Raw genomic sequence first — 12,371 nt, forward strand, 5'->3', positions numbered from 1 at the left:
GCCGGTACATTGTGTGAAAGTACCTATTGCATGGCTCCATGAGACAGTCGCTCATCATTCGAGTCTCGGCCCTGTCCGAACTTCCTCCACCTCCACCCTCCACCTCCGCCCACGTCGTCGGCACTAATTAAGTCCATCGTATCAGTCAATGACGTCCTGAGCGAGCGCGCCGCGGGACTACCACAAGCACCTCGTGAAGCCGTTTTGCTCTGCTTTGCTGTGAATAGAACTCTCATTTTCTCTCTCCCAAAAGCGCTCACATTATTCCATCTCGGTCTCCTACCATCGACTGCCAAGCACGCTATGTCTCTCGCTGGCGTGAGAGGCACCTCGCGTGTCCTGCGTAGCATCGCAAGACCAGCTGCTGTATCCACGACATGTACTCGTGCGGCATCTTCCATAGCTCTAGAGGACCAGCAGCAGGTGTGTCTTTTCCAATTGGGTTGGTACAACGAGTTTAGCATCTAATGTCCCCTTTCCTCTTCCTAGGCCCTCTCAGCCCATCTGAGCAAAGCTGACCCCGCTGTCTTCGACATCATTGAGAAGGTTGGTCGCATTGACGCATCGAATTCTATATGTTTCAGTAATGCTGACGATGCGGATAGGAGAAAGACCGCCAGAAGCATTTCATCAATCTAATTCCCTCCGAAAACTTTACCTCGCAGGCTGTACTGGATGCACTTGGTAGCGTGATGCAGAGTGAGCTTCATTAGCCAAGGCTCGAACGACGACAGGCTATGAGACTAACGTATGTTGTAGATAAATACTCGGAAGGATACCCAGGGGCCCGGTACTACGGCGGGAATGAATTCATCGATCAGTCCGAAAGACTTTGTCAACAGCGCGCCCTCGAATCGTTCGGCCTTGACCCCAAGCTATGGGGTGTCAACGTTCAAGGTTGGTCGCTATGAACTTGCTCTCAAGTGACTTACTTGATTGCATATGATACTGACTATAACCTCTCAGCTCTCTCTGGCGCTCCAGCGAACCTCTATGTCTACTCCGCCTTGCTCAACACCCATGATCGGTTAATGGGTCTAGACCTACCACATGGCGGCCATCTATCTCATGGTTACCAAACGCCCACAAAGAAGATTTCAGCGATATCAAAGTACTTCGAAACTCTACCGTACCGACTGGACGAGACTACAGGATACATCGATTACAACAAGTTGGAGGAGATGGCAGGCATATATAGGCCAAAGATTATTGTCGCAGGCGCGAGTGCTTATAGTCGACTAATCGACTATCAGCGCATGCGAGAGATCTGCGACAAAATTAACGCCTACCTACTGGCCGATATTGCCCATATCTCCGGTCTTGTTGCAGCAAAGGTCATTCCTGGTCCCTTCGCCTACGCCGATATTGTAACCACAACTAGCCACAAGAGCCTAAGAGGTCCTCGAGGTGCCATGATCTTTTACAGGAAAGGCGTACGGAGACAAAACCCCAAGACGAAGGAAGATATCCTTTATGATCTCGAAGGTCCTATCAACAACTCTGTATTTCCCGGTCACCAAGGCGGTCCGCACAACCACACCATCACCGCTCTTGCTGTGGCTCTCAAGCAAGCCCAAACTCCAGAGTTCCAAGCATATCAATCCCAGGTTCTAAAAAACGCCAAGGCATTCGCCAAACGGCTGAGCGAGCCCAAGGGCAAAGGCGGCTTGGGGTACAAGCTTGTCAGCGGAGGTACAGACAACCACTTGGTTCTGGCTGATCTCAAACCCCAAGGTATTGATGGTGGTCGAGTTGAGCGTGTCTTGGAATTGGTCGGTGTGGCAGCCAACAAAAACACAGTCCCGGGGGACCGTTCTGCTTTGGTTCCTGGTGGCCTTCGCATGGGCACTCCTGCCATGACTACCCGTGGCTTTAACGAGGATGACTTCGTTCGTGTTGCTGACGTCGTGGATCGTGCCATCACCATTACTTCTCGAATCGACAAAGCTGCTCGAAAAGCAGCGGAGGAGAAGGGCGAGAAGAGCCCTGGCAAGATAAAAGTTTTCCTAGACCACCTCGGTGATGGTGAGACGGAATCCGAAATTGTCCAACTAAGAAGTGAGGTTGAGGATTGGGTTGGCACATATCCTCTGCCATGGAGCACCTCAGAATAATCTCCTGCGGATGCTTGAAGTAAGAATCGAGGAATCGGTTCGTCGAGTATATTAACTTCCTCACGGTCTTGGAACAATAGATACCAAACATTGTATAATTCTCCCTCTCTCCTTTTTTTCGCAGTACCTGAAAATCTCCCACAGTTACTATGCTTCCTCTATTGCCATGGTAAAGGTAATGCAACTATGCTGCACTGATCATTCACATAAGAAACTCTTGTTACTGCAACGAACTAGAAATACACGAGTGATTTCAATTCGCATCAACAATCCCTCAATCATTCTCGGCAAAGGACAAGATATTACTCAAGAACTACCCAATCGCTATATAAGAATCACAAGTTTACTACTTGTCTAAAATACAAATCATCGAGCAGGGGTAATCTCCTATGACTGCTGCTGCGGCTGCTTGCCAAGCACCTTCTTGACACTGGGCCTCTTGCCAATCTTCTCATAGTATTCGCGGAGCCCTTTGTGGTCCTGGAGAGTTTCTGGCCCTGTTTCTTCCACCATGTTGTGCAAAATTGGCCAGAAGGCAAAGTCGGGCAGAGACAGTTCCACACCAGCGATGTAAGGCCCATCGTCCTCAGCGATGAACCCGTCCCAAACTTCAAGCTCTTGTTTGAGAGATTTAATGTCTCGTTTTCCGCTTTTGGTTTCCTTGGGGAGGTTTTTCCACATATCCAAAAGAGCCATGGCACGCTGGAAACGAGTGAGTCGAATGGCCAGGTCCTTCGGTGCTTGTGGGGTGCTGCCAGGTCTTCCAAGCCCATAGCGGGCATCAATGTACGACATGACAGCCAGATCGCCCTGAGCAGTGGATGTGTCCTTGTCCACGAATTTAACTGCCAGGTTCTCAGAATTTGTGGGTTCGGATCCTGCCGTAATGCTTCCCTTTGCGTAGTTCACGCCAAACTCCGCCAACATGAGAGCAATGCGCATATTGATAGTTGGGTCACTGCAGGCAAAGAAGCGAGGTGCATTGCTCATATGCAACACATCGAACCCTTTTCCATAGTGCGCGTCCCAATCGAATTCGCTTGAGTGGTTCTCGGTCCCAAAGGCCTTCAGCATCTCAATAGCCTCAGTAGACTGCCCGTTAATGAGAGCGTGAGCATCCTTGAGGGTCTTAGCTTTAGCACCTTGGCCCCATATAAGAGTCTCTTCACGATTCAGAAAAGTCCCTATCTGTCGGAACGTCAGAGAGATTCGGCCTCCTTCGTATGCAAGTTCAGCTGTAGATTTTTCCTTCTTTGAACGCTTGTCTTGACGGATGGCATGCAGCCACTTCATGTTACTTTTCAGGCCTAGTCGGCATAGAGAATTGTGTGGGAGTCTGGCACGCTGTATCACCCTTTTCGAGGCTGTTGGAGAGGTGGGTTCCTCTTGGGAAGGGTCCTTATCCCTTCTCTTTGTTCTAAAAGTCATAGTTCGTTCAGCGCCGAGGCTCACATTGGCGATATAAGATCCTTTGACGATATCCAAAGTCTTGTCGCTGTGTTCGGAGATGTAGTCATTTCCATCTCGGTAGTACTGGATCAGTACATGGTTCAAAGAATGACCAAGCTGTTTCTCAGTCTCGTTTTTGATAGCTAGTACCGTAGGAGAAAATGACAACAGTGGAGGAGATTCGTCAGATGGATGACGGTAGACTGGGATGCTCCCATCTGATCCAATCTCACCCTGAACTGCAACAAGTCGTGGAACTTGCCCACCCTGGTGAGACATACGCTGCCATTGCACCTCTTCGCGTAACTTATCGAAAATGCCCTCAAGCAACGACTCAGGAAGAACATTATTAATTATGTCAGTGTCCCCTTCGCATAGACCTTCCTGTTGAAGGTTGGCATCATGTATTGTCGATGGCTTGTTCATCTCGGGTATTCCTTGGGTCTTGTCTGGTTGTGCTTTCATTGTTTGTTCTTCTTTCTTGCTTGTCCCGGCTGGAGACGATGGTTCTATGACTTGGTCTTGAGTTTGGGCGGTATTGTGTTGGGGATCTGCGTTGATGTTTTCTTCTTGGCCTTCAGAAGTATGTTGCGATAATGCTGGCTCTGGTTCGGCTTTGACGACATCTGTGACAACGGCTTTAATAGGAGAATCCTTAGCCGTGTTCGGCTCGTGTGTGCCATTCGGTGCTTCAGTAGATTTGATCTGATTAACGCCATTGGATTCTGTAGCATTCGATTCTGGGCTGACCTCCGAGTCATGGTCTTCAGCTGCACTTGTTGACGACGCCTTTGGCTGAGGCTGAGTCGATGTTGGTGCGGGGCTTGGAGGATCTGAAGCCAGTCGAAGACTTGTCATGTCTTTGACAAAATCCGGGGTAGTGCTCTTCTCGCGGCCTGCATTTTTTGAATGATCTGGCTTTGCAGTTTGTGGTTGTTCCAGGCCCTTCGACGAAGATGGAGGCTTTCTGGAGCCCTGCGACTTGGAGGGCTTAGGCTTGGGTTGTATCGCCTCCATGACCTCGTCATAGGAAGCAATTTCGCATCCAGTGAGTTCTATTAGGGAGGCTATTGCTGTAGTCTTCCTCGACTCTGATCGGTAACCACAACAGTCGTCGACGATAGTGATGGCCATTCCATGGCCTGCGGCATCAAGAGCTGTGGCATATACACCAACGTTGGTGAGTGATCCGCAAATGAAGAGTTCCATGACCATTTTAGCACGTAGTAGGCGCAGCAGGTGGGTTGACTGGAAGGCTGAATAGTGAGATTTGGTCAACCTTGTGTCTGTCTTCGGCAGCGACTCTTCAATGGCTGAAGCTATCCGGCAGCCAGGCGTATCCGCCTTGACACATGCAGCATCCTCATGGCTCAGGAATGCCTCTTCATCTGGAGGGCCATCAGCGTCGATTGGTTCAACCGGGATGTTTGGTCGACCTCTCTTAGAAGCTCGGGATGTTTTAGGCACACTGTCGGTGATAAGGGTTTGTTCTTCAAGAACAGGTCGAACCTCACTAAACTGCGACTGAACCCACACAACGTCACCGACGTCTCGAAATGCCTGGGCTAGCTTGATAGTCTGGTCCACAAAGTCCTCCGGCTCGTGGACGGGCAAAGCACCATCCTTGGATATGAAGTCATGCTGAAAGTCCACGCCAATAAGGGCTTTGCGGGTTGTGATCTGGGGAAGGGAAGCTTGGTCGAAAGGAAACATGTTGAAGGTGGTAGCCAGAAAGAACTGGCTGTGTCGCTGGAGAAATGAATTAATATTTTGGTCAATGATATACTCCGAAAGTCCAGCTTTCGATATCTAAACAAAGTATCCATACACAGCAGGGTGGGACTAAAGACTTTGATATTGAGGGCTTTAGGGCAGGGAATAGAAGATCAGGGTCCTGTTCAAGTAAAACTCATTGTGATGCCGCAAAGGAATTTATTAATGGTGCAGGGTATGGGGTTTCCGAGTACCTTACAAGATTCGTGTATTCTTGGGTTACGTGGTGATCAGAGATATATTTAGGAGAAAATCGGCAACTCGGTCTGGACTTGTGTCGTTTCTGACTCGTACATTTGTTTCAGGTGTATCATCTGTTTTTTGAGGTGCTTGTTGGTGAGAGGTGGAAAGGATAAAACATCGAAGGGCCTCGAACTGACTCAAAGAAGTGCCGTGTAAGCTTATTATTTATGCCGTAAGGGTCCTAAATGTATGCAGTACTTGGGTATCTGTGGAAATGGCGAAAATTAGGATTATCGTGATACGCTTTGACGTTGAAGCGTGGCTGAACAATAGAATGCGTCCCTACGTACCTTAGGTTAAAGTATTAATGACCGAATCCTACCTGGGTGATTGATTTATCGAATTGCCTGTCACTTTGACGAATCCCTGCAATCTGTGTCAACACCAGCGCCGAACCTCATCATGCAGGGTTCAGCTCTTTTCTGAACAAAGTGTCGGTCAAAGCCATTAGCAGTCCACTACTCCGTACCCGGCTTTCAGTTGGTTAGCCGATTGCCATGTAAACAATCCTAGCGACTTGCATGTGAGAAGTAGTGAGACAGCCCCCAGGGAGCAAGAAAACTTCTGACATTTAATTAAGGTGCCAATATTAACTAGTCTAAAGACCTACTAAGCTATACTAAGCTTGCCTAAAATCTTTTTGTCGCTTAGGATATAGATCCTAAGTTTTCTTGCCTCCCCTACACAGTATGGGTCAGAATGTGTTGGGTTGTATTTGCGAGCTTCGGATCACCTTCACGGCACAGTTCGCCGTCGATCTTGTGGTCTAGAACCTTATTAATACCGCCATTAATTTCACACACACGGCAAAAAGACCCTGTTTCGTCTTGAGTTCACCACGCCAATGGACATATCCTTCCACCATCTGTGACATTGCCATTCCTATTGAGAATTCAGGAAATCAATTCATGACGTACTTGTTGTCACTAAACACTCTATCGTCGCTGGATGTTAACAACTCGAAGTGTATAAATTTAACTTGTGAAGTCGCTGGAAGATCCATAAAGGCTGACCTATCATGATGCATAATGAAGTGAACAATGCCGCGTGGCACTCAGTGTTAGAATTCACTAAGTTAGCGGGTTATCAAATGCCATAGATGACAATCAATTGCATCCACGTCCTAAGGTCTTGCAATAACGACACACCTGAACAATGGTGAGAGAGAGCTTGCCGGCTTTTATCGTGGGTGTGGTTTCCATGAGGAGGGACTGACTGGAGAAGCGTGCATATGAGCCGAAGCTTCTCCGGGCGCTACTGAGGAAAGCTTCCGATCTCCAACTGCTCAAGCTCCTACAATACCACAAACGTGCATTTAGCCTCATTACCAACGAATCAAGCTAGTTCTGCCTGGCCTACCACTATCTACACCTCAAGAAAGGTCTCAACGTATCAGAGTGTCACAAAATATAACTTTTCAATGGGAAATTAACAGACTTCCTTTCACTCTTGCGCCAACACGCGTCGCGATCTCATATTCGACGACCTCCTCGCAATGACGCCCAAGCGAAGCCTATCACCTGCCGACGAGCAACAGCCTAACCCGAAGCGCCCTCGCTTCGAAGACTCGGAAAATGTCACGATACAAATCGAGAATCAAGAGTCTCGCTCGATCGAATCCTCGGTACCGAATCCGCATTATCAAGCTAGAACAGGACTTCAGCGTTCGATCGCAATGGTTCTCAATCACGATGGGTTTCAGGGAGCAAGCCCCGAAGCAATGGAGAGCTTCACAGGGATGGTAGAGACGTGTGAGTTGTTGGCCGCAGCTCCCTGTTGGGCGTTCTGTTACTAATATACTCCAGATCTGGAGGGCATGATTGAAGCTGCCAAAACCCTCGCACTGGCGGCTCGTCGCGAGCATCCTATCCCGACCGACTTTGAGCATGCGCTACGACGGCACAATGTTAGCATTTCCTCGCTGAAACCGCACCTGAAGCCTCCTGTCTCAAAGACACAACTGTTCCCTGGCTACGTTGATATACTACCCGAGGACCTCGATGCATACACGACTCTACCACTTCTGGGTGAAGAGCTCAGCGGACAACCAGACAAAGACGAGAAGGAATATGTTCCTTCTTCTTTCCCCGACTTTCCAAGCAAACACACGTACAAGTTTACTCCTCAGGAGGATACTAGCATTCGTGACTCGAAGAAAATACGAGAGGAAGCCGCAAGGACAGCCCAGCAGGGCGAGGATGCTCTTAGACGACTAGTCCGTGCATCCAAAATGCGAAAGCAGAAAGAGGTCAAGAATTTAGTGGAGCGCGATACACATGGCAAAGAACGATTTCGTTTATGGGAATCCACGATGAAGAGGTTTATGGCAACTGAGGGTAGAGGGGAGAATACTGATCAAATGGAGATCGCCGACCACAGTATGATTGTCAATGGCGAGGCGTTATTCTCGCGTAAGGAGGTTCCTAAGGCTGGTAAACGGTCGGCTGCCTTGGCCAAAAAGGCGGCATGAACACCAAGAAAGTCCAGACAAGATGGGCTTGCATGATACCCCGTATATAATACTCTGGCTGGGTGGGAGGCGTAAGGTGTTACTGCGCTTACTGCATTATTTTAGGTTGGAAAGGCAATGAAGCGAATACTGATACAGAACAACATTCGACGAGAACGAATCGAGGTCAACATTGCGATGCGAGCTTTCATCCCAAACTTCCTGTGCATATTCTAAACGTGTTTAGAGTGATGGCTGCGATGTGATAGTGTTGAAAGTCACATTGTTTCTTTATCGTTTGCGTATGTTAGTCCTCAAAGTCTTTGGCTTGAACTCCCAACTAATTCGAGTAACGACAGAAGAGCTGAGAGGGCGCGTTTTGGGCCAAATGGCACCTTGAAGCCTGCATTGCCTTCGGTTGTCCCGTCGACATCCGCACCGTCAAGTACCTTTAAGGATGCATCGCCTCATACCTACCATATGGCTGCATAGCGGTGCCTTACATGAATGAGGAATATGTACCCACGTCTCATATACAGAGCAGCCACATCTCTACGCCACGCCTAAGTTCAACGCCACACTGCTATGAAAATTCAAAAACCAGACTACACAAGTTGGTACGTACCTCGCCTGGCTCTCGCACCCCGCTAATGTCGAAGCGGAGCTCAAGGCCCTAACTTTCCCTAATTTTTAACCCACACAAAAAAAAGGGCAGGTACGATTCGCAACCGCCTTCCCTTCCGACTCGGCCTAGGTTTTGCAGAGCAGCCTTTGATTTCTCTTTCTTCCTCAAGCACCTTGATCCTCTGCATCGCCTCGTCACCGCAAACATGGCCGAACAATTGATCCTGAAGGGCACTCTCGAGGGCCACGTACGTCGACCCCCATCAACCTTGCTTCTGTCGCTGTCGGCTGCTGCGTCGCGACTGTCGCTGGTTACGACCCGCTACAAATCAAGATGTCTGCAGTCATCATCGTGGAACGAGATGATATTTGAGGAAAAGAAGGACTTAAGGCTGACTATTTGCAGAATGGCTGGGTCACCAGTCTGGCTACCTCCATGGAGAAGTACGTCGAGAAGGACCTTGGTCACGCTTTTGCTTCGAGGCCACTCAACTAACCTTTCTCCAGCCCCAACATGCTCCTGTCTGCCTCCCGAGACAAGACCCTGATCATCTGGAACCTCACTCGCGATGAGACCCAGTACGGCTACCCCAAGCGATCCCTCCACGGTCACTCTCACATCGTCTCCGACTGTGTATGTTCACCCAGTGCCCCGCCGCACATGATAGCATTTTGGCGGGCAGATGTAACTTGGGACTCGGCTGATTGTTGGAAATAGGTTATCTCTTCTGACGGTGCCTACGCTCTGTCTGCCTCTTGGGACAAGACTCTGCGTCTCTGGGAGCTCGCCAGCGGTACCACCACTCGACGATTCGTCGGCCACACCAACGACGTCCTCTCCGTCAGCTTCTCTGCCGACAACCGCCAGATCGTCTCCGGTTCTCGCGACCGAACCATCAAGCTCTGGAACACTCTCGGTGACTGCAAGTACACCATCACCGAGAAGGGCCACACCGAGTGGGCCTCTTGCGTCCGCTTCAGCCCCAACCCCCAGAACCCTGTCATTGTCTCCGCCGGCTGGGACAAGCTCGTCAAGGTCAGTAAAGAAGACAGATTCTGTAATATCGCTTTCCACATGATGTTTGCAACCCAAGTATTTGCTACTTCAGAGCCTGTTCACGCAGGCCATGAGACCACTATTCACCATTGCCCTGATTCCAGCTTTTGCATAGCCCTCTTACCCATTCATCTGCCTATATGCATTGACTCGAATAATTCTGACAATTTGTCCAGGTTTGGGAGCTCTCCACCTGCAAGCTCCAGACTGACCACATCGGTCACACCGGCTACATCAACACTGTCACCATCTCCCCCGACGGTTCTCTGTGCGCCTCTGGTGGCAAGGACGGTACCACCATGCTCTGGGATCTTAACGAGTCCAAGCACCTCTACTCTCTCAACGCCAACGACGAGATCCACGCCCTTGTCTTCTCCCCCAACAGATACTGGCTGTGCGCTGCCACTGCCAGCAGCATCATCATCTTCGACCTCGAGAAGAAGAGCAAGGTTGATGAGCTCAAGCCTGAGTTCCCCGCTGTCGGCAAGAAGAGCCGAGAGCCTGAGTGTGTCAGCTTGGCTTGGTCTGCTGATGGCCAGACTCTGTTCGCTGGCTACACTGACAACATCATCCGTGCCTGGGGTGTCATGTCGAGGGCATAAATTGCTCTACCCTAAAAAAAGAGGCGTGGTGACGAAGGCGAGCGGAAGAAGGTAGATCATTGGTAGGGCGTCAAATGGTTGGCTTCCTCGTTTGGTCTTTATTGATGCAAAGGAAGGGGGGCGACTACAAATCTGACGAGGGCATAACGCATTTGATGGTTATAGGCAGCCCCTGAAATTACCGGGATTCATCCTTTTGTTCTCCAATAAAGAACTCGAGTTTTCAAAATATTTCATGATTTCAAGTGAACTTTCGTCTATCCGTTGGCTTGAGCTGTGACATTGTGACCAAGACTGACCTTTGTTATTCCAACTAAAAGCCAACATTGGCCAGAAGACTTCCATGTATTTACATCAAAGCCGCAATTAGGAGCGCCATTGATCAGGAGTGAAGAATCTTGGAATCTTTCCGTCATTTCTTAGCAAAGGTCTATTTGGGAAATATCATACAACATGCTTTTGTCCTTCTTACTCGCCGCAAGGTAAGTCACCTCACTACAACGATGCTGATCCTGATCCTTAGTGACTGCTGGTCCACGTCATGTATTCTCGAAACATTTAGCGGCTGTTTTCGTTCCGTCCGACTATATCATTTTACATGAAGGGCGGCAGAGAGAATGGATAGCCAGGGTTCTTGACACGGAACACGCTCAGCAGAAAGCTGTTGACAAGGAACAGGGCGCCACCGAACGCAATGACTGCGACTTGTTGAGACTTGGCTTCAGCAATTCGTGGGACCTTGATAGCAAGAGAGATCGCGCAAAATGACAAAACACCATCTAGACGAAGCAGTTAGCAGGAGGAATAGAAGCAATGGTAGAAATGGACGAGACATACAGATTGCTGCCACCACTTGTGTTTCCAAGCCGAGTTGGTTCTGAAAACCGCTCGCGATGTAGTTGACCCCACCACGTCCGTCACCAGTAACGTAGGGAACCTTGCGGATGTGATTGAACATATGTCCGCTAATGAACAGGAGAATGGTCATCAGGGACAAGGCTGCCCAGAGGTTGCGGCTCTGCAAAATGTGAGACACATACGGCCAAGCCACCACACCTGCAGTAACAACTCCGAGGACGATGGTTATGGTAATCGCCCATCCCGCATAGTTGAAAGGTCGCTTGACAGAGGGATGAGGTCGGTCAGGCAGCTGACGAGCGAGCCAGGAGTGAACCTTTTCGGCAGTCGGGGGTCTAAATATAGTTTGTTAGTTAGTCTCCCTCAAACAGATGAGGACAAAACTACTCACCCGGCACTGAAGTCGTATCGCAGCGGCTCTGGCTTTTGAGCAGCATGGGGACCAACCGTGGGCTGGAACAAGAGGAGGACAGGGGCGGTTTGAAGGCCAAGCTTCATTCATAGGGTCAGCAACCAAGATAATACCAATGCTTTCGATCTTGCCTAGTACATACCGACATGAAAACCTCTCTGCCGTCAACAAAATCCAGTGTGCCAAAAATCAGTCGAGAATTGCCGGCCTTATCACCTTTGGCCCAGCTCTTACCCAACAGGTCCCATTCAGGTTGGAACTCACGGCAGAGCTGGCAAGAAAATCGTGCATCGGCAGCAGTGAGGAGAACAGCAACGCTGTAGTCTCTTGGTGTGGAGGTCAGGGTTTTGTACGTCGATTCTTTCAGCTTGAGCGGTGTCGAGCTCTGTTTGGCATGGAATTCATCGAACCGCTCGGTGGAGGACTTTTTGGCGGCTGCGACACCCGTCGCAAGCACAGCGAAAGAGAGAAGCGATTGTAGGAAACGCATGTTGGCGACAAAAACAAAAGATGGGGTTGGTTCCAAAGAGAAGAAAAAGGGGCCAAGTGGCCGGTAAGTAAAGAAGTAGGAGACTGTTGAAGCTGTATCTACCACCTTGCTTGCGGAAGCTGTAGCTATAATAGACGTGAAGCTGAGGTGGCCTCTCAATCGAGCAAAGCGCCTTACCTAAGCTCCCGTCTCGAGCTGGTGGGGACCACGCGGCGTCATTGGATGAGCGAGTACTTATCACGTGAAGGCTTATCGACAGGATGGGCGCTAATCTCGATGCAGCAACATGTTTACGCTTAT

The 12,371-nt window shown here is 49.5% G+C and overlaps 4 protein-coding genes across 4 annotated transcripts; 2 read left to right on the top strand and 2 right to left on the bottom strand.

The window, feature by feature from the left end:
* Positions 1-79: 79 nt before the first annotated feature.
* Positions 80-2,331, top strand: BKA55DRAFT_337289 (serine hydroxymethyltransferase-domain-containing protein). The gene is made up of 5 exons (XM_046185742.1): positions 80-423; positions 490-546; positions 606-699; positions 760-897; positions 967-2,331. Exons 1-5 carry the CDS (start codon positions 304-306, stop codon positions 2,112-2,114), a joined length of 1,557 nt encoding a protein of 518 aa, XP_046051511.1. The 5' UTR covers positions 80-303; the 3' UTR covers positions 2,115-2,331.
* A 170-nt stretch (positions 2,332-2,501) lies between these two features.
* On the bottom strand, positions 2,502-5,276 carry BKA55DRAFT_688930 (uncharacterized protein; the record flags this gene model as incomplete). The annotated part of the gene is made up of 1 exon (XM_046199287.1): positions 2,502-5,276. One exon carries the CDS (start codon positions 5,274-5,276, stop codon positions 2,502-2,504), a length of 2,775 nt encoding a protein of 924 aa, XP_046051512.1.
* A 1,798-nt stretch (positions 5,277-7,074) lies between these two features.
* On the top strand, positions 7,075-10,311 carry BKA55DRAFT_593150 (WD40-repeat-containing domain protein; the record flags this gene model as incomplete). Its single annotated transcript, XM_046195511.1, has 7 exons — positions 7,075-7,330; positions 7,385-8,018; positions 8,744-8,900; positions 9,059-9,096; positions 9,160-9,286; positions 9,371-9,688; positions 9,886-10,311. The coding sequence occupies 7 exons, from the start codon at positions 7,075-7,077 to the stop codon at positions 10,309-10,311; spliced, it is 1,956 nt and encodes a 651-aa protein (XP_046051513.1).
* Positions 10,312-10,632: 321 nt separating this feature from the next.
* On the bottom strand, positions 10,633-12,262 carry BKA55DRAFT_337539 (uncharacterized protein). The gene is made up of 4 exons (XM_046185744.1): positions 11,724-12,262; positions 11,561-11,661; positions 11,149-11,504; positions 10,633-11,090 (listed from the first exon to the last, which is right to left on the bottom strand). Exons 1-4 carry the CDS (start codon positions 12,069-12,071, stop codon positions 10,906-10,908), a joined length of 990 nt encoding a protein of 329 aa, XP_046051514.1. The 5' UTR covers positions 12,072-12,262; the 3' UTR covers positions 10,633-10,905.
* Between the last annotated feature and the right edge of the window lie 109 nt (positions 12,263-12,371).

Source organism: Fusarium redolens, assembly GCF_020744475.1.
Source record: "Fusarium redolens strain MPI-CAGE-AT-0023 chromosome Unknown BKA55scaffold_6, whole genome shotgun sequence".
In the NCBI taxonomy this organism is placed as follows: domain Eukaryota; kingdom Fungi; phylum Ascomycota; class Sordariomycetes; order Hypocreales; family Nectriaceae; genus Fusarium; species Fusarium redolens.